General features: G+C 38.7%; 2 protein-coding genes across 4 annotated transcripts; one reads left to right on the forward strand and one right to left on the reverse strand.

Annotated features, from left to right (window-relative positions):
• Positions 1 to 3,931: 3,931 nt before the first annotated feature.
• On the forward strand, positions 3,932 to 12,305 carry LOC125264991 (mucin-6). Its single transcript, XM_048184848.1, has 3 exons — positions 3,932 to 4,285; positions 4,581 to 4,611; positions 7,166 to 12,305. Exons 1-3 carry the CDS (start codon positions 4,187 to 4,189, stop codon positions 11,530 to 11,532), a joined length of 4,497 nt encoding a protein of 1,498 aa, XP_048040805.1. The 5' UTR covers positions 3,932 to 4,186; the 3' UTR covers positions 11,533 to 12,305.
• On the reverse strand, positions 5,402 to 27,251 carry lsp1b (lymphocyte specific protein 1 b). 3 transcript variants are annotated; one of them, XM_048184850.1, is made up of 14 exons: positions 26,991 to 27,250; positions 24,942 to 25,088; positions 24,097 to 24,532; positions 23,905 to 24,014; positions 21,365 to 21,418; positions 20,943 to 21,276; positions 19,933 to 19,971; positions 18,434 to 18,477; positions 17,859 to 17,940; positions 17,277 to 17,411; positions 16,356 to 16,454; positions 15,167 to 15,259; positions 12,797 to 12,884; positions 5,402 to 5,965 (listed from the first exon to the last, which is right to left on the reverse strand). In XM_048184850.1, exons 1-13 carry the CDS (start codon positions 27,047 to 27,049, stop codon positions 12,804 to 12,806), a joined length of 1,713 nt encoding a protein of 570 aa, XP_048040807.1. In that variant the 5' UTR covers positions 27,050 to 27,250; the 3' UTR covers positions 5,402 to 5,965; positions 12,797 to 12,803. The 3 variants fall into 3 exon arrangements, with proteins under 3 accessions (XP_048040807.1, XP_048040809.1, XP_048040808.1); XM_048184852.1 differs by lacking the exon at positions 21,365 to 21,418 and having other exon boundaries at positions 26,991 to 27,251; XM_048184851.1 differs by lacking the exon at positions 19,933 to 19,971 and having other exon boundaries at positions 26,991 to 27,248.

Below are 27,251 nucleotides of genomic sequence, written 5' to 3' on the forward strand. Positions count from 1 at the left end.
AGTCTCATTCTGTGGTCTGTGTTTTTGTTGTGCTGTCTGTGTGTTTGTCATCTGACTTTCTGGCGTGAAGCTCAAATAAATGAGATATTTTGACTTGCACTTGCATCCCTCTTTATTTCCCGTGACAAGTTTCATTTTGTTCAAAATATCGTGATACGTATCGTATCTTGAACTCCGTATCGAGATACGTACCGTATCGTGACCTGAGCGTATCATTACACCCCTACAGGTGTGGCATATCAAGATGCTGATTAGACAGCATGATTATTGCACAGGTGTGCCTTAGGCTGGCCACAATAAAAGGCCACTCTAAAATGTGCAGTTTTATCACACAGCACAATGCCACAGATGTCGCAAGTTTTGAGGGAGCGTGCAATTGGCATGCTGACTGCAGGAATGTCCACCAGAGCTGTTGCCCGTGAATTGAATGTTAATTTCTCTACCATAAGCCACCTCCAAAGGCGTTTTAGAGAATTTGGCAGTACAACTAACCGGCCTCACAACCGCAGACCACGTGTAACCACACCAGTCCAGGACCTCCACATCCAGCATCTTCACCTCCAAGATCATCTGAGACCAGCCACCCGGACAGCTGCTGCAACAATTGGTTTGCATAACCAAAGAATTTCTGCACAAACTGTCAGAAACGGTCTCAGGGAAGCTCATCGGCATTTTGAATGCACAGAGATACCGTGACGAGATCCTGAGGCCCACTGTTGTGCCATTCATCCACGACATCACCTCAAGTTGCAGCATGATAATGCACGGCCCCGTGTTGCAAGGATCTGTACACAATTGCTGGAAGCTGAAAACATCCCAGTTCTTGCATGGCCAGCATACTCACCGGACATGTCACCCATTGATGACCATGTGACCCATTTTAGAGTGGCCTTTTATTGTGAGTTCAGCTCATAAAAAATGGGGGCAAAAACAAAAGTGTTGCATTTATAATTTTGTTCAGTGTAAGTTTCATACATTTGCAGACATTTGAATGAGGCATTTGTATTCCCTCATCCTCTCCTCCCGTACCTGTAACCTTACGAAAATGAACCATGGTTTTACTATAGTAAAACTGTAGTTAACCATGACTGTAGCCATGTTTTTTGGTGCGGTTTAAAAAAACCATGGTTCATTTTGTAGTTACTATGGTTTTACTATAAAAATCATGGTTAAACCATGGCTACTACAAAAAAAAAAACATGGTTAATTTTCGTGAGGGAAATCCTTCCCTCGTGGGTCAAAATGACCAGAATCCCTAAAATTATACTTATTCTTTTTTTTTTTTTATCCAGAAAACTTGCATCATTTAATTTTTATAATATTTTTTCTCTATTTTTAATATCCATTTTTAATATTTTATTTTATTTAACTCTAAATCACTAGATTTTATCAATAATTTAATTTCATAATATAATTAAAGCACATTCTTCACATTCTTTCACTTAAAATACAAAATAACTCTCCATGCAAAAACTTGTTAAAACAACTAGAAATGTCAAAAATAACAACAACAACAACAAAAACATCAACAACAACAAAAAAAACAGTCTCACATTAGTTGTCTCTGCCGACCTCTTGTGGAGAAAAAAAAAAAAAAAAAACTTTATGTGACCCTCCATTCATTTTAATAGGAATTCCTAAGTGTGTGTGTGTGTACATGTGTGTATTAATGTGAGTGTGTTCTGCATTGGGGATGTTCTATAGTCTCATGTGTTCATTTGTGTGTTTGTTCTGGATTGTGCTAGATTTTTAATATTTTTTTTGACAAATTAAAAAAAAAATTCCTCACATTCTATTCATTCCTATGGGGGTCAAATTGAACCACGAGGGAAGGATTGTTACTATTTTTATTACAACCACATAAACCCCTTAAATCCAGTCAATTTTCTGTGTGTATTCCAAGTTCAAGTGCAGAAAAAGTCCTAAGGTCTTGAACCACTTTGATGAACACTCAATTTAAAAAAAATAAAATAAAATAAAAAATTAATATTGGTCAAACTGACCTCAGAGGATGAGGAATAATAGTAGTTACTCTTATTGGCCTCTTTAGCTGAGCCATCCATCGAACACAAAACTCATGCTGCATTCCAATTCGCATACTATCCATACTATATAGTATCCTAAATGGCCCTGTCATGAAACTTGATAAAAGGAACACGTATGATACAGATGATTAGCATTTGAATTGCATTTGATAGATTACACTTTCAATAAAGTTTGTAAATGTTGCTTTTATGCATGTTTGGCCTGAGTTTTTGTTGCATTTACTCTGCTTTGACCAGCAGGCATCACCAGCATGTGGTGTGTCTTCAAAACAGTGAATCATTTTGCGAAGCAATTGAATAAATTGATTCAAAGTTTAGAAAAGTTTAGTTTCTCCCATCACTAATCGATTTTTTTGTTTGTTTGTTTGTTTCAAATAGAGATCACGATTCTGAACAGACAAGTAAACAAATAACAAGTAATTTACTAAGTGTTCTGACAAAATGTTAATTGTTGCGTTCTTTTTGAAAATGTTCAAAGCTACTGTCCTTAACCTTTTTCTAATTTTTGAGCAAGTACATAACCAGCCAGTGTTCAAAACTATCTCCATTGACAACGGTAAGCTTGTAATAATGTTTTCTAATTTGGGAGGTACTGGTTCGAGCCATAGACTGTAAAAAAATATGGACGTAGTGTCCGTGACGTCACCCATAGATTTCTGAACAGCAGTTTTGACCTTTTTACAGTCTATGGTTTTGACCATAGACAGTAAAAGAAATGGACACAGCGACCCCATTGGAACTCAATTGAGACAAGTGAAGCCCATTTTTAGCGATTTTTAGCACTTCCGTTTCTGACGCGCAGACTCAAACTAAGCTTGATGACGTCCGCAACCTGTCTGACAGATGTAAATCTTCTAGTAGCTGTGCGTGCAAACTGCCATCGTTAATCTTGCAGAGAAGGCGAGCTTGAGCGGGGAGTTCTTTGGCGTGAGTGAGCAGGAGTAAGTATTCTGATTAATTATTTTGTATAGTATTTTAAAATGTAACGCCAGTACGCCATCTCTCTTGACATCTCCCCGATTGCCTGCGAGCTTCTCCTCCTGTCTGTACGGTAATTTCTCTACTGTGCGACAGAGAGTCGAGTGGTTATGACGCAATCGTTAGCCTATTTTTACAAAAACTGTATCTACGGGGCCATAATGTAACATAGAAGGTAATGGAGCCCTTTATACATTGTCGTGTATCTTTAGAAATAAATAATGGACAAATGGAGTCTTTAAACGCCTCAGATGTAAAGTTATTCACTGTCAAAGTGACGCCAAAATGAATGGGAGTCAATGGGGATGCTAACGCAAGTGAAGTTCTGCTACAAGATGGCGGCACCCGGCCGACTTCAACTTCCGGTCGACTTCCTTGGGCACTGGTTGCCGCTTGGTTCGAGCATGCAGCCATTCGTCTTTGCGTCATTACGTCATTATGTCACGTCTGTGTACATAAAGAAGGAGTCCCAGCTAGTAGGCTATATTGCATGTGAGGATGCTGCAGGCAGCGGATCATTTATAGCCTTTTCTCACAGCAGCTGCAATAATTAAACTTATCATTTTGATGGCGGATTGTAATCCAGAAATGTCCAGCGTTTTTGAACGAATCAAATACATATTTTTTGTCACTTTGTCGCCACCTAGTCGATGTAATCAGTCGTGATTTGAAGCGACGACTGCTCTATTTTGATCTCTTCCGTAGACATCAATTCATATCCAAATTATAAAGTTTTATCACATTAGTTCTGTGATCATTTGAATATTTGTAAGACAGAAATAATAATACTGTGTGGTTGAAAACTGTTTGTGAAGCTGTTCATACCTATTCGTGACATCTGCTCTTTCAGGCAGCGCCAGCGCCAAAGCGGATTAATACGGACTGTTTTCAAAGGTTTAATAAACAGACGAATCGTTGTCATTTAGGAATTAGATCATGTGGGTGTTTGAATCGAGATCGCAATCCTTTAACGATTAGTGTTGAAGCTCTTATGCAACGATAGCAAGTGAGAAATACTTGTGATAACACATGCACTGGGCCCCGTCATACGTTTCAGGTGAAGTGGAAAGCCCCTGCCTGGTTACTTCTCACTGGCTGTCAGAGCGCAGCTTGAATTCAGGGCGAGGAGTTTTATTTTTGGCATGGAAAAGGGGTAGGTCACCATGTCCTGTTGCTCTGTTCTACTAATCTTACCCCACCGCACTCACACGGAGTTGGACCCTGCCAGACGCACACTTAATTGCACAGCAATACTTGCACAGGTAAAAACAAAAACCGCACAGTTTAGCTTTCATTAACAGGTTGACTGTGATCTGTTAGTGGGTATCTGGTGCATGGCACTGTGAGAGACATTAGGCCTGTGCTTAATGTGCTAACTAGCACTACAAGTGTCAAAGTGCCTGCTTTAAAACAACCGAAAGCTGCTTTTGTCATTTAACATCTTTGTTTGGCATATATAATATGAATAGCCAGTGTGTTGCATTTGTGCACCTTGTATTTGTATTTCGCAGTACTTACCTGATATTAATTTCATATCTGTCTGTTCATCTCTTGCAGATCAGCATCATCTCTTTCTTCTGGCCTCACTGTAAGTCTCACGAATGCTCTTAATACTATCATCATACCTGGAAGTATTTAATTAAAAATACTGCAATATTGCATGGGTTAAAAAACACAATAACAAACAGTACAATGATTTAGCATAAAGTCTGTAAAAGGAACGTTATGGCGTTATGCTAATAGAGCCTAAATCAAACAGGCATGTCTCAGGTCTTCAGCACTCGAACACCTCACACAGGTCTAAGGAAAGCACACGCTCACAACAGACCTCAGAACAGTTCATTAATCAGACAGGGAATTCACTGAGGTCACTGAGTTAAACATGTTTGACAACCAGATACACAGTAATACAAGATAAAAAAGATAATTATCTATCTTATATATGGTAAGATAATTATTAAATGCTTTCTGATCAAAGTAGTTATTAGTGTCATTTCCACCTCTGTGCTGTTGCTGTTGTGTGAGAATTGAGTCTGGGGTGTTTATCTTATTGTCGTTGCAGGATGTGCAGTCTTTCAGTGAGCAAAAATAAAACATAGGGCAGCTCATGATCACATTTCAGGGACACTACTGCCACACAGGCACAAGAATACACACAGATACTAAAGTAACCCAGATACAGAGGGAGTCACAGACTGTATGTACATGCAAGCATATTACAATATTCATCAGAATTTAGTGATATTCTGTATAATGGTCAATTTGATAAATTCTGTCATAGGTAAAGGTCATGTACTTACTATGTATATTCTTATAAATGTAAAGAATTGAAGAGGACAGATTTATAAGAGTATGGACAAAGAGACAAAACATTCACCTGAAAATTGACCTGAAAGTTTTATTTGTGACAAATACACCTTACATTTGTTTGGTAGATTGGTTTACATGAGTTGACTGTTTTAAGGCTACTTAACAGCATATTATTCACTTACATGGAGACAATATTCTAGAACAATCTTGAGAGAGGAAAGAAAATTAAATGAGAGCAGGACGGCGAGAGTAAGAATGTTCAGAATGAAAATGCTAATTAAACCAAAAGAAACTTTTTATCAGAAATCATTCAAAAAGTGTGTGTGTGTGTGTGTGTGTGTGTGTGTATGTGTGTGTGTGTTTACACATTCTGTAAATATGTATAACATGAACTTGTTAAAGTAACTTTTACCCATTTAAACAAGTTTTTAAAGTTTCAACTTGATTTTCTTCATCAGTAAAGTCACTCAAATTGATTGTGGCCTTGGCACCATTTTGATTTTAAGTAAAATTAGACAGGCAGCAATTTTAGTTTTTTTTGTTGTTGTTTTTGTTTTTTTACAGTGCAATAACTGAAGGACGGTGATCACATCAGCATCCTGTCTTCAGACATCTTTGTTTCTAGCAGCCAGCTAAAGAGAGAGAGAGAATTTTTTTTGTTTAAAAACTTTTAGAGTTGGTAGTTATTTTACATTAACCACAACAATGAAAATATATACAAACACACAACTCCTTCAATCATAAATCGCAAATATTAAATTAGCTTCTGGGTACAATAGGCTTCAAATTCATTAAATTGTTATTTAAAGGGCTAATCCACCCAAAAATGAAAATTCTGTCATTAATTACTCACCCTCATGTTGTTCCAACAATACCTGTAAGACCTTTGTTCATCTTCGGAACACAAATTAAGATATTTTGATGAAATCTGAGAGGTTTTTTATACCCCATAGACAGCAATTTAACCACTGCTTTCAAGTCCAGAAAGGTACCAAAGACAAAATAACTAAAATATTAAAATAGTCCACGTGAACGCAGTGGTTCAAACTTAATTTCATGAAGCAACGAGAATACTTTTTGTGTGTGAAATCAAAAAAATATTGACTATATTCAAAAAATCTTCTATGTCATCTTCTATGTTTACGTTCAGCACTTCCTTGTTCTACGTCAGAACACCGGCTCAATATTGGCCGGCTCCTATGTCAGCATCACACGCATGCATTGTGCTGCTCACATAAGTAGCATCGGCCAATATTGAGCCGATATTGGCTGGACTATTTGTTAAAATAGTCCAGTTGCTTGGACTATTTTAACAATGTCTTTAGTGGTGGTTAAATTGCTGTCTATATGGCGGATAAAAAAACTCGGATTTCACCAAAAATATCTTAATTTATGTTCCGAAGATGAATGAAAGTCTTACGGTTGTGGAAAGACTAGAGGGTAAGTAATTAATGACAGATTTTTCATTTTTGAAACATATGAACAAAGCTATTTACAAATATGTATAGAAACAATTTTCACTCAGAAATTGAACTTAAGTAGAAAGACTGAAATAGTATTTCCTTGCAAAACATACTCATACTGTTTTATTTACAACTTATTGTAAAAAAAAAATAATAATTCAGTATATATATCCCAAATGTATGGAATCCCAAAAAATGGAATCCAGATGTTTGAAATTTTTAAGCACATATTAAGCATGATGATGGAGTGAAATTCACAGTTCATATGGAGAAAGAGAGATCAAGTTTAAAACCAGAGTTAGCATTCAGTCTGAATTGAAGTTTTATTTTTAATACCAGACATGTATTTGTGGCTTGTTTTTAATACAGGTGTTGAAATGCTGATGGCTTTAAGTTATGGTAGTCAGCCTAATCTGCTTCCACAGCAGTACCCTCCCCCTTTACTGCCAAAACCAGGGAGAGACAATGCCCGTCTGCAGAAACTTCTGAAGAAAAGTGGCAAAAAGAAAGTCGGCTCCTCCTCTCAGACACCCATCCCATTCCGGTCAAACCTGTCCCCAGTAAATGAGGCCAGCCCTGACCTGGAGCACAGTGACTACTCCACACCTCCAAGGACTCCAGAAACCCCTCTCTTTTGCAAAACCCTCGAGTCTCGATATTCCTCCAGCAACCCTTTCTGCGGTCACTCCCCCTCCCCATACCTATACCCTGCCAACAGCACATACTACAGTTCCACACCTACACTGTCTGCGCAGTCATACTCTTACCCTGCCCGATCGCTGGAGCACCAGATAGCACCTCTATACACATGCTCATCTATCCTTTTTGATGATGACTCAGAGCAGGCCACAGACACAGACCCAGATACATCCTTTGAGATAGCCTTCAGTCAAACGCTTCAGTCCAGTTCCTCAAGAGTAAGGACGGCGCATGGCACATTCGGCGAACAACAGACCTATCAAGACTCAGTGCAAATACAAGCTCCCCCTTTGGCTCCAGTTCGACCTCCTGCTCCAAATTTGACATCAGCCTGTGCACTGGGATCCCAGACACAACCATCAATCTCTCAAGTTCCAGTGAGCCAATCCAATGTGGAAGGATATAAAAACGTTGCACCTGCACTCATTACTCACACACCTCTCACAAATAGTCACGTCATGGAAACAGCTGGGTCACAATTCAAGACTTTCACAATGGAGAAAATAGCTGCTTTTCCACAGACAAGGATTTATACTCCAAAAACTTCATTTTATGAGATATCAAAGCCCCCTATTCAAGACTCCTGGGCTTGTGCTTCAGCTTTTCAAGGAGAAATACCATCAAATGCAAAACATCCAGTGACAGATGTTAAACAAAATCCAGGGACAAGGTATGAAGTTCAAAAACCTTCTAGTCAGATGAATACACATGTTTTTGAAGCTTCTGCAGATAATCAGCCCTCGTATGCATTCAACTCTACATTATCCTCCACAATAGAGGCAGCGGTCTCTACAGAAAACTATCAGGGACCCACACCTCAAAATCACTGGCTCCAACCTCCCTCATCATTTAGTGTAAAAGCTCAGAGTGCAGCAGTTGATCATGATGATGGCCTTAAAAAAATTGCTGTGGATAAAATAATGAATTCCATTCCAAATGGTGTTGTTTTCACCACAGGACTCAAACCATTCATTTCTCATGCCTATTCTGAGGAATGCTTGACACCAAAGATTTCTAAATGTGAAGTTTCCTTATCTAAGACCCTTGCTGAGGCTAGTAAGTCCAGCTCTAGAGCATGTGAGGTGCTGACATCTACAGTTCCACAGGAGTATCCAATGACTAAAACTGAAACTTCAGAAACCTGTATAATGACACCAGCCAAGTCTGTTCCAACAGATGTAAGTCAGGAAACATCCATGCCTGCCCCCTCCCAAAACTATCAAACACCCAGTACTCCTGTATACTGGTCACCAAGACCACCAGCACGGTTTGTAGGCAACCAGAAGACATTGCAAAATGAAGCTAACGTCTCGAAACGAAAGTCAACATACTACGGTTTGACACCTGCTGAATATGTTGCTTATGGTGGAATTAAGGTGAATTCGCTTTGTGATCTATCTATCTCTAAGCCTGAAGTACCAGAAGATAGAAAAAACATGACACATGAGAATTACATGTCCAAAACTCCAACCAAGACATCGCAACAAATGCTTAGCATTAAATCTGATTTCAATGCAGAGAAATCCTCTGCGGATTCAGAGGCTTTACAGACCTCAGTGGCAGTGCTGCCCTCGCAAATCGCAATGACAAACCAAGCAAAGGTACTAGTAACTGACAAAGCTGAAATAGACACTATTAATAATCCCACATCGGAAATAGCAGATACGAGTTTAAAGGAACAAGAGACAATCCCTGGAGTACAACCAAGGCCTCTAGCTGCTTTAAATCCTGAAGATGCAATGTACCATGTGCTTCAAAATACACCTTTAAGAATGGCTGTAAACCCCACTGCTGTAGCAGAGGCTCCTAGACAACGAATTTCAGGATCTACAGACACCCCCACCCCTCCTTTTGCAGCAGAGGGGAAAAAAATGCCTACTTACCCTTTTCCCCTGGTGCAATCAAATATTCCGAACTCAAATATAACCGGATTGTTAACAAAGAATTTTTTGTCGGTTCAAAATATCCCATTGCAAACAGTGCAGTCAGAGAATGCACACAGATCTATATATCCAACAGAAAGTTTTAATCCTGCATCAGTGAAAATGATGCAGTCACACGTTTCTGCAAATCAAGAGCAGAAAACAATGCCATGTTTTTCCAAATGTTCTTTAGAAACTTATTCTGCTATCTGTGATTCTTCTTCTGCCATCATTACAGGCAATCAAGTCCACAATATCACAAACACCAACAATGAAGGTTTTACTGTAAATAAAATCTCAACAAAATCAACCAATATCACAGACTCTAGAATGCCATCTGCAGACACCAGAAGTTACACTAAAGTCCCTCCAGATATTAAACCTTCAGCCCTCTCAAAGCCAGAGGAAACTAAATCTACAGCACACTCAAGGTTAGGTTCATCTATCTTTACAACCCCATCAAAGACAGAAATAACCAGACATGAAGCTTCATATATGTCTAATGCAGCCAATCCTGTAGTTTTGCCCAAATCAGATATATTTAATCATCAAAGTCCCGCTAAAACAGATATATTTAATACTGCAAGTCCCTCTAAACCAGAGGCGTCTCAACTTGCAAATACATTAAAATCAGATGTAGTTCACGCTAAACCAGGAGCAAATAAAACTGAAGTTTTATTAAACCCAAATTCAACACCTCCTTCCTTGAAATCCACTACTAAAATGAACAAAAACACAGAAGAAACCAAAGGTCAGCCGATGCAGAAACATGACAACAACATGGAATCTATTCTAAGCCCTTCCAACAAAAGAAATACATCATCCAAAATCCCCTCAGATGGACAGGTATTTTCACCTCCACCTTACAGTGAGGCTCTAGTCACCCACTTGGCAATGGATAAATCTTCTAAACAAGACAATGGCATTGAAGACTTAATACCCCTCAGTGGTGTTATAAAAGACCCATCTATAGATTTGGAATCAGCCATGCAGGACTCCAATAAAACCAACACTGATTTCAAAGCTGCAGCTAAAGTTAAAGTTGAATCTGAATCAATCACTCCAACAACACTACAAAGCAATTCAAAAGTAGCGATCAAACCATCAAATAATGTACACCAAGACCCCAAATCGAATATGGATAGCATGCAGTCCAAATCCTTAAAATCTGACACTCAAAAGGCTTTACCGTGTTCAAATGTCAAGACTTTTCGAAAAGCTCCAAGTGCAGAAAACAGTCTTGCTGCCATGCTTCTCAAGGCCGCCAAATCTCTACCACTCTCTTCATCTGAGGAAAGCTGTGCTAAATCCCAGACAGAAGCCAAAGCATCTAATATGGATTTAAAGGCACAACATATACCTGCTCAGGATTGTATCACAGATGCTGAAGTTAAAGTGTTAAAGTCTGATACCTCAAAACCTCAGAAGTGTTCAAAAGATGCATTAGCCACTGAAAGACAAAATGAGGCTGTAGACACTGACGTTGTCAAGTTTAGCAAAGAGACTTCCTCTGAACCCACACCAGATGATCAGAAGAGACTAAATGAACCTAAGGGTGCTCAGAAACCCAAAGGCCTGAAGGCCAAACTCAGTGGCTGGACAAGGCTGAAAAAGCACATGGTTGTTGAACCTGATGCCCCCAGTTTTCCAGAGCCTGATGAAGAGAAAAATGCCCAGAAAGCAGATATAAAAATAAGTAGCGAAGACAAGTCTGCAAGGGCCAGAGAAGAGTCATCGAGCGGGCAGGATATGGTAAAGAAGAAAGATGAGCCCAGGGTAACAAAAATGTGGGATGCTGTGCTTTTTCATATGTTTGCCACAAAGGAGAACATTATGAAGCAGATACATAGCAACAAATCTGAGGAAGAGCGGAAAAACATAGAGAAGGATGGCCAGTTAGTCCCATCCTTCGTCCACCGTCTGCCCATCCTTCTCTACAGCCCCCGCTTCAATGCCCGGAAGCTGAAGGAGGCAGCTGCAAAACCTCTCAACAAAATAGCTACAGCCTTTGAAAGAGGGCTGCTAAATCGCAAACAGAAAGGTGAAGAGCCGAAAGACTTCAACAGAACAGCCAAAGGATTCAATACATCTACAGGAAAAATGGCAGATGTTTGATGGAATTTCAAATGTACAGTGTAAAGTTGATTTCAACTACAAAATGACCCAATTATGTAGTACTGTAGTGCTGTAAAAGTAACTTCCTTTTTCTTTATGAAATCAATGACGAGACAAACAAACTATGCACCGCACTCCACTCTGAGCAGTGCAGTAGGGGGCTGGTCAGCAGAAAATGAGGCCAAGTGCATTCCTTCATTGAGAGGGCGACTGATGGGTGCAGCTGTTCGGGATGTGGTGAGTGAGGAAGTGAGCAAGGGCTGAAAACGTAAAGGTGAGAATGATCAAACAAGGAAAGTGGCTCAGAGAGCACTGTGGATGGATCCTGGGTTTAAGTTTGCTTGCATCAGCTGAGCTGGATGGTGTGAGCAGACGTGTTTTGAATAGAGTTTTAGAACGTGACGTCCTAAACGGTGTCAAGAGCTCTGCTCAGAATGATTTATGGCCGTGTTGTTAATTTCAAAAAGGTCAGAGGGAAAGTGGAAAGTGGAAAGGTATAACTAGAACATGAAGGATGGAAACTGAAAAAAAAATGAAAAAAATCTCAATTTGTTGATCACAAAATAAGACCTTAAAAACTAGTTTCAGATGTGTTATTTTTCACTTTGTTTTGGTTTAAAACCATTTGAGTTTTGGATGTTTTCTTACACATTTCTAGTGAAATGTTGCAAGTGATTTCATGCTTATGGTTTCATTTGTTGTTCGGTGTCACAAATATTCATTAGACTGATAGATAACAGGCATGTGACATTTACAGAATACTACCCAGGGCTGCAAGAAAAAAAAATAATATATATATATATATATATATATATATATATATATAAAATAAGCTGGTAATTATGGAAGCCCTTGTACTTCAGGGAACTCTGTTCCCTTTACTCACTCCACATGCACATAATAGTTCAGCTTCGGCACGATTCTGAGAATTACTTCTGCATAGCTGGAGAGAGCGGGTTAGATATATCTTAAACACTTCAAATGGAACCAGCACAGATTTTGTTATGCATGATAACAGTGAGAAACCACAATAAACACTCTTAAACAATTAATCATCATGCGCCCTACCCTGTACACCCAAAAGTTATTTTAATATTGCTAAAGTGTGTTTGTTTCTGTAGATAACCAGCGGTATACAACCAAGCTAATGTACAATAATTTTAATAAAGCATGAATTATGTCTATGTATGTAGTAATGAACATGCTGAATTTATATTTTGTTATTTTGAATAAAAGATTTGAATAAAGAAAATACATTTCTTACTTGATCCTTAGTTTATGTCATCAATGAAGACCTTCTCATACTTCCCGTGCCCATTCTCAACAAATTTGTACCTTTTGCCAGCTGATCCCTGAAAAGGTAAAGATCAAATTACAACCTTTACACCTCCAAAACCAAGTGAAGAGGACTTAAAGCTGCAGTCCGCGATTTTCCCTCTTTGTCGCCATCTCTTGTTTGAAACCTGCAATTGCAGTCATATACGGAACAGTTATCTGTATGTGCGTTGTGCCTCGCCACAGCTCATCAGCGCGGATGAATCTAATGCTTGCTGTCAATCACCGCACCATGTGGATACTGAACTTCAGAATCACAGATTCTACATCTTGAAAGTATGACAAATATACGAAATTTCACTGGAAAATATCATCTGAACAAGTAAGTAACAAGTCTGCCACTTTTGTTCTGACCAACTGAGGAAAAAAGCATTAGGCCTACAATAATTAGTGCTGTCAATGATGATTAAATCTAACGATCGCTTAGCTCGGATCATGCCAAACCGTGCAAATTATTATTACTGTCATATTGTTCTCAAATCGTTAATGTTAACTACATCAGCATTACTATGACTATGTGTATATTAGCGTTACCTGTAGATTTCAATTTCTGTAGCCACTCAACAGTTCCAAAGTCTTTTGCTTTTTGACTACGGGTGAATCTCCAGTTGTCACTGATGATTGTCATTTGGACCTTTCTGGATTACAATCCGCCATCAAATTGACAAGTTTAACTATTTCAGCTGCTGTGAGAACAGGCTATAAATGATCCGCTACCAGCTGCATCCTCACGTGATAAAACCGACTAGCCTGGACTCCTTCCTTTCTGTTTACGGACGTGACGTAATGACGCACAGACGAACTGCTGCATGCTCAAATTTCCCGCGGAAATCCATCATGTCGCTCTTCAGGCACGTGCACAGGGGGGTTGCTCAGGTTGCCCGGGCAACTGCCCATATGCCCTTCTCGACTCACGTTGCCCTTCCGAGGTGGAAAAAAATAAATAAAAAAATCGTACAATGGATGCAGAATTTCACGTAGGCCTAGATAAAAAAATAAAAAATAAAAAAAAATCGCAAAGCCTCATTCACTTCCATATTCGGGCACCCGTCCGAAAGTGAAAGTCAGTAGGGGAAGGGCAAACTCTGTTTACGTGGCTGCAGCGCTGCACGCGACCGGCACCTGAGCTGACCCTGCATGAGCGGCACTAGAAGGAGATTGTCGCGGTTGTCGGGTGAGACGATTTAACGTTGTCGGAAGGTTATAATCGTTAACGAAAACGAACGAAAAAACGAAAACTAGGTGGGAAAAAACATCGTCGTTAACTGAAATAAAAATAAAAACGAAGCATTACAAAAAAAACGATAACTAACCAAAACTCTAATGTGTGTATGGGCAAAACAAACTAAAATAAAATAAAATTATAGATTAAATGTCCTTAGTTTTCGTGTTTGTCAATGTCTTTCATAGAGCAAACGTTCAGCTGCATTTCATTTCCCTGCGTCTCTCACTCACGCGTCTCTCATACTCGCGCGCGCACAGCCCCTCCCCTCCGTGCACACCGCTCGCGCCTCCATGAGAACGAGTGTTGGAAGCAAGTTCGCGAAAGGTTGGTATCTCGTGAAAACCTTTACACAATCACACATTAAAAAGTGGTATAAAAATATTTTTAATTCTGAATATAATTTTGTCAGTTAATGTCGACCCGAGAAGCGAATGCTACTTTAGAAAGTTAACTAGACGCAAGTTTGAGGTAAAATGCACTTGGGTTGGCGATGTCAAAACACTATTTAAGCTGTGATTCAAGTAAGGAATAATTGACGACGGGCCGTTGAATTATTAGAAAAATAATGCACACCTGAGGCGGTGATTCGGTCACGACTCGAAGCGGAGTCAATTATTCCGCTTATACCACGGTTATTCTCAGTCCTTCCGGGTTGTGTAGGGGAGTGCCCTTTTTTTTAGGTCAGAGCAACTGCCCCTCAAAATTCCTGTGCACGTCCCTGTCACTCTTATTATAAAACATTATTACAAGCTTACCGTTGTGAATCGAGCTAAGATAATGAGATAGTTTTGAACACTGGCTGGTTATGTACTTGCTCAAAAATTGATTTTGGATCATTTTTAACCAAAAAAAGTTACGGACTGCAGCTTTAAGTAATAATCTAAAATAACACTTTACAAATGCAAGAGAATGACTCTGTGCTTAATGAGAACAGACACATTTAAATGATGATTATAAGAACTGATACTGATTGTTGATTATGGGTTGTTTTTGAACACAATACCTAACAGAAGTTTAGACAAAGGTTTCTGTAGGATTGATTATGGTTTAGAGTCATGAGGAGTCTTGATGTACCTTTGTGCATGGTTTATCCTGTGAAGGGGCGTCTCCCAGATTCTCCCACATGGATTTTATGTTGCGCACCTCACCAGCCTTAACATCCTGACACTAACACACAAAGAAAAATAAGAAAAAAGATTAATGTTTTTTTTAACATTGGTTCAAGTCTTAACCACTAGATGGCGTCATTGAACAACAGACTTGCTTCAGGGATCTCTCCCATCACATGACCACTGCATGAACTTTATCCTTACAAAATTATATCCAGAAAACACACACACAGCAGCAGTCCAAAACAAAAAAGGTCAAAAAACAAAGCAGACATCAGATATTTTAAAATTGCTGACATTTTCTAAAGCTCTTCCACAATAGTTTAATGCCATTGCAGGACTTTAACCCAGTGGACCCCAGTGACATTTTGAAAGAGTGAGAAACCACCTAAATCCACCCACTCAACTACTATGTATGGAGAAAAAGAGAGATAGGAATTTTTTACCTTATTGAAAAGGATGAGAAGAACAGCAGACACAAGAAAAGTGGAAAGAAGAGAACTAAAGTTGAAGAAAAGGAACATAGAGGATACAAAAGATTCAGAAGGAAATTAACTATGAGCAGGATTAAGTAAAGAAACTATGCAATTAAAGGTGCTACAGAGGATCTTTTTGTCGACTGAGAAACCAAAGACTGTTACTGAGTTTTTGAAATGAGCGCATGTGTAAGAACAACCCCCCTCCTTCACAGCTCATTTCGAGGGAACGCCTCCCAAAACTCGTGCACGAGTATTGGAACACGAGTGTTTACCACCGCCATTCGCTGTGTCATGTTAGTGGATTCATTATGTCGGACTCACCGCAGGTAACTCATAATCTGCAGTTGTTACTCCTGTCTCCTGACAAAAACATTGCATGCGGCGCCTGTGGAGTGTGGAAAGTTACTGGAGTGCGCAGCCTCGCTCGTCTCTCACAAGGAACGTAATGGCAGTGATTGACAAGCCAGAGGGCCAATGTTTTTCAGCCAACGATGGCTGATGTTTTTAAGGCCCTACCTCGTGCACAGATGATGTATATTAATATTATTCCTTTCAGTGCACCTAATAAATAGTCTTTTATCAGTTAGTAAAGACAGTTTCAAGTAATATTGCAAAAATGTATAAAACAAAACATCCTCTGTAGCACCTTTAACATTCAGAGACCCATAAACTTACAGCTGCTTTGCAGGAGGGGCTCTTGCTGTTGACATCAGAGCTTCCTTTCACCCACTGGTTAATTAGATCTGCCACGCCCACCTTCATTCCATCTGTATCCTGAATCAAAGTAACTAGTAATCATTCATTCATTTACTCACTCACTCACTCACTTTTTATTAAACCTATGGTGTCCGAGAGAGCTCGGCGTGCTGCAACTGAAGAAAACACCAGCAAATTAAGAAAACATCTTCAACAGTTTGACAACACGTGCTGCAAATACTCACAACGCAACCTAATACAGAAACATGCTGCTCATAAATACAACACACATATGTTGTAAAAAAAAAAAAATGAGTATGAGTATATTAAAAAATAAAAAACTCACCTTTCAGGTCATTGACAACACCACTGATGAGTAGACATTGAACAATCATGTCTCAGCCACACTGTAAAAAATCAAAAGTTGAGAAAATTTGTATGGCAACCAGCTGTAGGAGATTTTTGAGTTTTCTCAACATGTTGTTTTACAACAAGTTGATCAAACTCAAAAACCTCCAGCTGGTTGCCTTAAACTTTTAAGTTTTCTCAACTTTAATTTTCACAGTGCAGGTTCATCACTACTTGGGTCCTTTTGAAACATTTCCGTTGTGGTCTGTGGTATTTGCAGCACATTTCTGTATTTAGTTGCGTTGTGAACATTTGCAGCAGATATTTTCTTAATTTGCTGGTGTTTTCTTCAGTTGCAGCGCATTGAGCTGTGTGCTATTTGTAGTGTGTTTTGGTTGCATTGTATTTGCAGCACATGTGTTGTCAAACCGATGAAGATGTTTTCTTAATTTGCTGGTGTTTTTTGTTTCAGAATTTCCATTTTGGGTGAACTATTTAATATACATAATAATGTGTTGATAAACTGTAGATGATGATTATGACCATATGAACCTTAGAGGACACAGCCTTCGCTGAATTCTGATTCCAGGCTTCTCCCGCCTCAAACAGGGTCTTCTTAGCAGATACGGGCTCTGGTGGTGTTGGGACATCCATTAGCTTGACTACGTTGCCCTCTTTATTGCACTCCTGTACACACACAAAAACATACTATATGACTGGAAATATTAGGGAATATCTGATTCACAGCAGAGGCTATGTGAAAACACCTGCTTAACTCTCAGCAACAAAAGCAAAGTAACACCTGGATCCACATTACACACATTTGCCATGGGGCTTTTACACACTTCCTGACAGGTAACAGGAAAACAGAGGACCTAAGCTAAGAACGTGTTTGAGTGAGTCAGGATGACTAAGAGAAGAGGTGCCTGGGCATGCAGGGTGTCCGAAAGCACCCCGGCAGTGAGATCAGAGTGGTAAACATCAGAGCAGGTGTACGTAAGCACTGGCTGTGGTAAAAAGAGCTGTATGTGCAAAGAAATTCATGTATAACTGTGCAGGTGCATTTACAGGAATATATGCAAAAAGCCTAACTATGAAATTGACATTATACAAGCGCATGTGAAGGTAATTCACCTCAATGGCATGGTTGTACTGCTCCAATCTACCATCTAACTTCGAGATGATCGTGGGAGGCTGGGTCTTCTTTATGCTGTTCCTGTTTTCACAAACAGATGAAACATTACCTAAAGCACCACTGCTTTTCCAAGAAACATCATGTCAGAACAAGCAGTGACATGAAGAGGACCATGACTGATAAAGTACTGTGAGATACAAACAAAAGACAAAACAATGTGGAAAAGAATAGCCAGGCTTCTGAGATACATGTGAAAAATGACTAAACAATCTTTCATCATTTCGTATTTAGTGAATAGGAGAAGGATACATAGAGAGAAACGTGTCATGTCATGTATGCCTGCCTGCCTGAAAGGTGAACCATGTTTCAAACGGTTGTTCATTCATGAATTAATCATTCATGTCAGATTAAACAGAAAATACTGATGAACCCATGACAGGACAAAAAAACAACAATCCTGCCCCTGCTTCTTTTCACACTCCATATTATGAGGGGGATTTTTTCTGCAATCCTATAGTAAATCACTCGTATCCATTCATCTCAATGTGTACGTGTGTTTCTGAAGTCTACTTACTTTTTTTTAACGGAGCGATTTAGAGACTCGGTCCTCTCAGTAATCTGTAGATTAAACAGTAAAGCAACATTTATTTGTAAATGGATTCAAAGTATGTGAATCTTTACAGTCCTAAGCATGAAAACGTTTATAATATTTTGTGCAATGTGTCCGGGCAAAAGGGAAAAAATGAAATGCAGTGCAACTTCATTGGGTAACAGATGATGATTGCAAAAAGTAAAGCCATACTCTGTCAAGATGTTGACTCTGTTATACTCTATTGATGTTGTAAGCAGATTTATTTCATAATTTCTTTGCTGGGGGCCTTGTATCTGGCTTTGTTGATCTTGTAAATCCCTGTAGCTGGTTGCCCTTTCTTTCTTCCACAAGAAGATTCAGTTTTGCCCAACACAATAGGGATACATTCATTCCCAAAATGTCTTCCTGCCACCCATTTCCTGTGTTTTTAAAATACCATCACCATATGTGTTGTTAAAGGATTAGTTCACTTTCAAATTAAAATTTCCTGATGATTTACTCACCCTCATGTCATCCAAGATGTTCATGTCTTTCTTTCTTCAGTCGAAAAGAAATTAAGGTTTTTGATGAAACATTTCAGGATTTTTCTCCATATAGTGGACTTCAGTGGAGCCCAAACGGTTGAAGGTCAAAATTACAGTTTCATTGCAGCTTCAAAATGTTCTACACGATCCCAGACGAGGAATACGGTCTTATTTAGAGAAACCTTCGCTCATTTTCTAAAAAAAATAAATAAAAATTATATACGTTCCAGCAGTGTAGACACTGCTAAGTGTATTACTTCCCTCCACAGGTTAAAGTTTGAACTAATTGTTATATACTTGCACTAGCATATTGTATATGACAATTTAGTTCAAACTTTGACCTGTGGAGGGCAATAATACACTTAGCAGTGTCTACACTGCCGGAATTCTAATAGAGAAGAAGAAGATAGCTAGTTCAAGATGAGCATTTATGGTTAAAACGTCTAAAATTTAAAAACAAATTTTAGAAAATGAGCGATGGTTTCTCTAAATAAGACCCTTATTTCTCTGTAATTTGGACCTTCAACCGCTTGGGCTCCATTGAAGTCAACTATATGGAGAAAAATCCTGGAATGTTTTCAGCAAAAACCTTAATTTCTTTTTGACTAAAGAAAGAAAGACATGGACATCTTGGATGCCGTGGGGGTGAGTAAATTATCAGGAAATTTTAATTTGAAAGTGAAATAATCCTTTAAGAACTGATCTGCTGCCTTTAAAATAAGCCTTCCACACTGATATATTTGTCATCATAAATGTTCTTCTTACATAAAAAAAATGGTTCATTTAATGCTAAACTTTATCAGGATTAGTATTATCAGAACATCGCAAAAGTAAGATGAAAAGGAATATGAACGTAGACATAAACAGAACAAACGCAAAGCAATTATAACCACAGCTTTATGAAGCAAGCATAAGGCAACAATTCTGTCATGCACATGCACATAGTAAGCAACTCACCGAACTTGTACCTTCTGATTGCCAATCCTCACCCTCAGCCTGAAACCAGCAAGCAAAGACAACACACACATACAAAGCACCTCAGCAATGTAAAGCACACCACCATTGCAAGGAAAATATCAAAACTACACACAGCACATGAAAGATGTCAGAGTCACGAAAACAGGAAGATACCAGATCCAATTACAGAGTGAAAACACCACTGAGCACAATGCACAAACACATTTTTTGTACACTATGTCATGTTTTATATCAGGCTGAGAACCAACAATTATCTGTTATTCATAATGGTGATTTGTGCCATTTCTGCACTGTAAACACCACCAAACTGCATGGCAAAAAAACTCTTTTCCCGGCACCCATCTTCACATCTTCTGTGCATTAAAGCAAAAAAATCACCCTACATTAATTATTTAAATATTTATTATATGCAGATACGAGTCGTGTTACATGCGAAAGTAAACTGGCGGGACAAAAAAATTGGATATGGTCAAAAGATCAGATCTGTGCATTAAACCTTGCAGTGTAAATGGAGCCTACGGGAGCCGCAGCCTCTGTGATGTGATGCCAATTGGCTGTTTTATTTAAAAGACGGACTTACTTCGCCAAATACGTATTGCGGTTTCTCCCATTCATAGTAATATGAGTGAACCATCCTGATATATATCAGTATACTGTGCTGAAGACCTTAATTTGCTGGTTCAGGTGTTTAATAAGGATTGGAGCTAAACTCTGAAAGACCCCTAACTCAGACCAACACGTGCGAAAAAGCATTTATGTACGCGTCATTGACACTCTATAAAACTAATCTTTCCAGATGTTGTCATTTGTTTTGCAGCTCAACATTGTGAGTTAGATAATGATGCTAGGTCATTAGAAATCGATTAGTAAAACTGTGTTCATGTTAATTTGAATACTGTTTAACAAGCATGAGTGGACATATCTGTAACAAATCTTGAGTTATGATGTGATTTTGAAGAGTGAGGTGTCTGATGGTGATGATGTCATACCATGTAGGAGGGGCTCCTGGGGCTGAGAGGACTGAAGGGCTCCTCTGGATCTCCGCTGGATATGCTCAACCTCTTTAACTTCTCCATCACATCCCTCCTCTTCCTCTCTCTCTCCTCCTCTCTCATCATTCTCTGGACCACCTCATGAGTCTGATCCCCCGTTTCTCTGTGCTGAACCTCCTCATGAGTCTGATCCCCCGTTTCTCTGTGCTGAACCTCCTCATGAGTCTGATCCCCCGTTTCTCTGTGCTGAACCTCCTCGTGAGTCTGATCCTCCGTTTCTCTGTGCTGATGGTTCTCCTCACCGTTCTTTATAAACACTTCCTCCGACACACTAAATACAACAAGATTGAGAAAGGGAAATGATTCATGAACAAAGTATTCTACTGCAAATGCATTTGTTTTATTTATTTATTTTTTACCTATCTGGTCTGCTGAGAGCTGCTGAATCCATGTTACTCTGTATCTTCAGTTCTCTAAGTAAGATTAAATGGTTTGAACTCAGGAAGGATGTTTGTTCTGGGGAAGTTGTGAAACTCATGTGATTTTATCATGTCATTTCAACACAGAGCAAACTCTATTGCTGCCCAATCATTGGCACATTTCAAACTGTTCTTCTGCATTGCTATGTCTCCATAGTGCATGTCAGATGTTTTTTTCATAAGCTCTCTGATTCATTGTGTTAATTCAGTGAAGGATTCGTCATACTGATTCAAACTCCTGAACTGCTCTTTTTGAGCGATTTGTTCAAAGAATCAGCTCAGTACAGTCATATGACAAATATTTTTTGGCAATCGGATTACATCTCAAATGTTTATTTGTATTTTTTTTGCTCTTTTAATATAATCACAATCTATTAAAAATGCAATCTCACATTTATACATCAGGTAAAATATTTTTTCTTTTGTTGTGGGGCTTGAGATTCAACAGAGGAAAAGCAGTGCAGGAAACACTGGCATAATCAAACTACGCTGGTTCACATATTTCTACAGATATTTTTGCCCATCTAGTACAGATTAAAACATGTGAGTTTGGGTGGTAGAGGGTATACCGGCAAAATTGTCCCGGGAGTGATGAGTGAGGTAAGCAGACACATATTGCTTTAAATTGTGGTTGACAGGATTAGATTAATAGGATCCTCCCAAACTGCCATTTTAGAGCTTAGTTTAAAAATGATTCACGTTATCTTCAAGTTCACACCCTCATGTTAACTAACTCTCTTTGGTAGACTTGTCTGGCCCATGATATCGGTTTTAATCTTGTTCCTCTGTCCTTCCTAACAGCAGGTGTCTTCACTAAATGTCAATCATCACTTAATTAATCACTTAATTATCTGATTAACTTCAACACTGCTCCAGTGTTACCTTAAAGGGATAGTTCACCCAAAAATGAAAATTTGATGTTTATCTGCTTACCCCCAGCGCATCCAAGATGTAGGTGACTTTGTTTCTTCAGTAGAACACAAATGATGATTTTTAACTCCAACCGTTGCCGTCTGTCAGTCAAATAATGCCAGTGGATGGGAACTTCTACTATAAGAGTAAATAAAACTTGCTTAGACAAACCCAAATTAAACCCTGCTGCTCGTGACGACACATTGATGTCCTAAGACACGAAATTATCGGTTTGTGCGAGAAAACGAACAGTATTTATATAATTTTTTAACTCTAATACACCACTATGTCCAACCACGTTCAGCATTCACTTAGTGAGATCTGATCGTGCTCTGACAGCGGCAGTGTTGTCTCGCGCATATACTTCAATGAGAGCCAGACATCACTGCCGCTGTCAGAGCACGATCAGACCTCACTAACGAGTGCTGAACGCGGTTGGACATAGAGGTAAAAAATGATATAAATACTGTTCGGTTTATCACACAAACCGATCGTTTCGTGTCTTAGGACATCAATGTGTCGTCACGAGCCGCAGGGTTTAATTTGGACTTGTCTAAGCAAGTTTTATTTACTCTTATAGTAGAAGTTCCCATCCACCAGCATTATTTGACTGACAGACGGCAACGGTTGGAGTTAAAAATCATCATTTGTGTTCTACTGAAGAAACAAAGTCACCAACATCTTGGATGCGCTGGGGGTAAGCAGATAAACATCAAATTTTCATTTTTGGGTGAACTATCCCTTTAAGGTAACACTGGAGCAGTGTTGAAGTTAATCAGATAATTAAGTCTGTAGAGTGGACACATATAAGTGTTCAATAAAACTGAACACTTTTGCTGTGGGGTTAAAATGGTTAAAGGTGTAAGATTATCACATTGTGTGACATATTTTAACAGTAATACACCGTAAATGAATTTATGGCAAGTAAATTGTATAAAAGCAGTTAAGTTTAAAATCTAACGGTCAAATTCACTAAACGGAACAAGTTAATTTCACTGAAATATTAGTGAAAGATAACAGGAAAAAGTTATGTGTAGTCAATAACTGATCAGGAGAGTAAATGCTGAACTGAAGAGTTATTTTATGTTTTTGCACAAGATAATATAGAAGTTAGTGTTAGTGTTTATGATGGGATTTAAAGGGGTTTCTGTTGTCTGAGTTTTGGGGGTTACCATTGTGCTGAAGAGTAATAAGCTGTAAATTAACTGTTATTTTACAGCACTTTTTTTTTTTTTTTACAGAGGGCTACAACAGTAGCCTAAATAAATGTAAGTATAATAAATAAAGTTTAAGAGCTTAAACTTGAGCCAAGCATATTTTTAAAAGCCTTTTATAGCAAATTTACACAATAACAGCCTATAACACAAGCATATTCACTTTCTAAAGTTTGTTTAAAGTTTGAGTTTTAAAAGCTCAAGAAGTACTGCATGACAAGGATGACCTAGAATACATTCATGTGTTTGAAGTGTTGAAAATAATAATGGCAGTGTCTTTTACAAACTGTAAAGTAATGACATTTTTTGTCTTAGCTGTATTCTTGTGAAGTGTGTGCCTGTCTATGCCTGTACCTGTCATTTATTCTCCTCCCCTCTTGTCCATTTATGCTGTGCTGTCTCCCATTCTGTTGGAGAAGGACTGTGGAGGTGTAGGATATCTTCATCTCTACCTTCTTTTCTCTCTGTAAAAAACAACAGATTCAGAAGCTTGTATATTCGCTGCACGAAGTAGGCACCTTTGAAAGACCGCCTTAAATATTGTACCTTCTCATCCATATCACAGCTCTGATTTTGTTTTTTCCAGAAAGGTGATTCATGACCTTTCATCCTTCTCAGATCGTCCTCCTCTGCACACCACCGTCTGATCTCTCCCTCCTCCCTCTCTGCTGCCTTAATGTTAGCCCTTCTTTCCCGCTCTCTGGCTCCCCAGTCTTCATCATCACCATCCTTGTCCAGGTTTTGCTGATTTGAAAAGGGGGGTTGAGTCTGTATAAATGGGGTGCTGTCCTCAATGTTTATGCTATGTTGAGCAGAGCTGGAACAGAGCTGAAGTCTTGAGTGACGAGAGCCGTTGAGATGTGTTTCTACATCTTTATCTTCCATTTGTCTCTGTTTGTGCCTGCTCAGATGTGTCCAATCACTGAAGCCTTCATCCTCTTCCAAAGAGGACTGACAGCTTGGAACCAGATCATTCTGACCCCTAACAAACAATGAAACACTTTCAGAATTGCCTCTAACACAGATATCAATATAAGAAAAACTAGTCTACTTACAACAGTTGAGTCTAATATAATATAATATAATATAATATAATATAATATAATATAATATAATATAATATAATATAATAGAATAGAATAGAATAGAATAGAATAGAATAGAATAGAATAGAATAGAATAGAATCAAAAGAACAGGTGTGGTCTTGTCACATATACACACACAAACTCACAAACAGATTAACACAACACAAAGAGTAAGACAGAGAAAGTTGGCTTGAGCCAAAATCTGGGGGTTGAGATTCCATGGAAACAAAACAAATACACACAACACAGTTTCTTCTAGGTATTTGATGAAGACTGAAGTATGCTTTTAGGTTTTTGAAACTAACTGGTTGTCCAGAGTCTGTGCAGTGCAAGGGCTGTCCTGTGGGGTCCCAGTAGCTTGAGAAGCCTCAGAAGAGGTACTGGCTCTTGCACGTCGTCGTCGTTCTCTCTCTATTTCTTCTGCGTCCTCCAGACTACGCTGAGCAGTGATCCTGTATACACAAAAACAATTCATGTAATGAATTATGACAAATTAATTATAATATTCATAATTTCTGTTTAAGAAAAAAGGTAACACTTTACAATAAGATTCATTAGTTAACATGAACTAATAATGAACTGCACTTATACAGAATTTATTAATCTTTGTTAATGTTAATTTCAACATTTACTAATACATTATTAAAATCTTGTTAACATTAGTTAATGCACTGTGAACTAACATGATCAAACTAGCGTTAACGAAGATTAGTAAATACAGTAACAAATGTATTTCTCATGGTTAGTTCATGTACATTAACTAATGTTTAACTAATGAACCTTATTGTTAACTGTTACCAGAAAAAAAAAAAAATAAGATCACTAAATCAAGATATATATATCTTCAGAACAATAGCGCATCATCATTACTATGACAGCGATAGGGGTCATCTGACAGAAGGCAGGGTCAAAGATGGACAGGAAGTAAGTTAAACATGGACAGGAAGTGCAGGGATCACACTGACAGGAAATGGCTCACTGGCTTCCTTTATGGGGGCTGACATTACAGGAACTAAACAAAACAACTGGAACAACAACTTTTACTAAATGTTTACAATAATTGTGCAGAGGTGGGTGATTGCCAGGTAGTTTCCACAATCATCCATTAAATCACAAGTTTTACTGAAGTCTCTTTTACTATACACATTACACACGCCTCTGGGAAACAATGCGCTGTTTGCTATATGTCTTTAACATGTCCTAAATAAACAACTGTAAAGGTGTTGCAACTTTACATATTTTAACTCTACTGCGCTTATCAAACAAACATTCTCAATGTCCTTCTCGAAGTAAACAGTAGTTCAGGAACTCTTAATTCCATGATCACATTATTTTACACATGGATACATGAAAGAAGAAAAACACATATATCTCTCTAGACGTTGTGGTTAAAAACAGAGTACTTAGTAAATTTGTCCAACCACTCAAATTCTGCTTACACATCTGAATCTCTTACAAATCATATCATATTGAGTCAAGAGTATAGCCTAAATCAATAGCATCAATAATAACTGCACTCTTTCCTTTGTTTAATAAACCCAGTGTGAGTGGCTGGGTGGTGGAACGGCTCAAATTTTCCAACAGTTTAGAGGATCTCCAGGTCCTAAGGGCAGAGTGGGAGGGGGCCGCTCTGTATCACAGAACCGACAGATTTTGAGCAGGGGGTGATCTGATGATGTCACCACCCTCAGGAAAATTCCAGTAATAAAAGAAGCTATTGAAGCCTGTCATTGCCATTCCACATGATGTCATGAATTGACTCACCATGTGCCGTGTGAACAGCAGCCATCTGGGTCAGGGCTTTGGGACAGATTTTACTTTAACTACAGACACATCCTCAAAGACAGACACACTATCATTTCATGACATCACTCAAAACTATGTAACAACACTATTATACCCTCAAAACACCTGGGAAGCCTTGATGATTTGGATCTCATTTCATCTGCATTCATGGATTCTTTGACCATAGACGTTGTATGAAATACAGAGTGACCGCAAAACAACAGACAAGAACTTTAACCCTTCCTCCTAAACTCCCTGATAAACAACAGAAGGAACTCATGCTCTGTTCCCCCTCTTGACCCCTCTGTTCTGCCTGATAAACTGTCTCAATGACAGTCTGGTGCTACTCAGCATTTCTAGATAAAAACAGATAATCACTATCAGTGTGATAATGGTTTAAAAGCCATGATTTAGGTTATAAAAGTCAGGATTTAATGAACTGCAGCATACTCAATTTAAATGCAAAGAAACTGGTGTGACTGTAGATCAAAGGCTACACCTCCGACCAAATGGCCACAAACAAACAAACACACACACACACACATTCATACAAATGAAGAACATCTCACCTCTGGAGCTTCTCCAATTCCTTTTTGCTGGAATGTCTTCGTAGGATTGAGCTGGACATGTTTATGTGTTTCACTGACTGAAGACGATATTTGACTGAGTGTTTCTCTGATTCTCTCTCCTTTCCTGTGAGTCCCCTAAAGGGTGTGAATGTGCTCCCCCTCTTTTACTGAGCAGGATTTAGTCAATCTCTCTCTCTCTCTCTTTCTGTTCCACTCACTCCCTTCCTCTGTCTCTCTCCATGTGTTATTCATTCAGAGCTT

The sequence above is a fragment of the Megalobrama amblycephala genome, linkage group LG3 (genome assembly GCF_018812025.1).
Source record: "Megalobrama amblycephala isolate DHTTF-2021 linkage group LG3, ASM1881202v1, whole genome shotgun sequence".
NCBI classification, from domain to species: Eukaryota; Metazoa; Chordata; class Actinopteri; order Cypriniformes; family Xenocyprididae; genus Megalobrama; species Megalobrama amblycephala.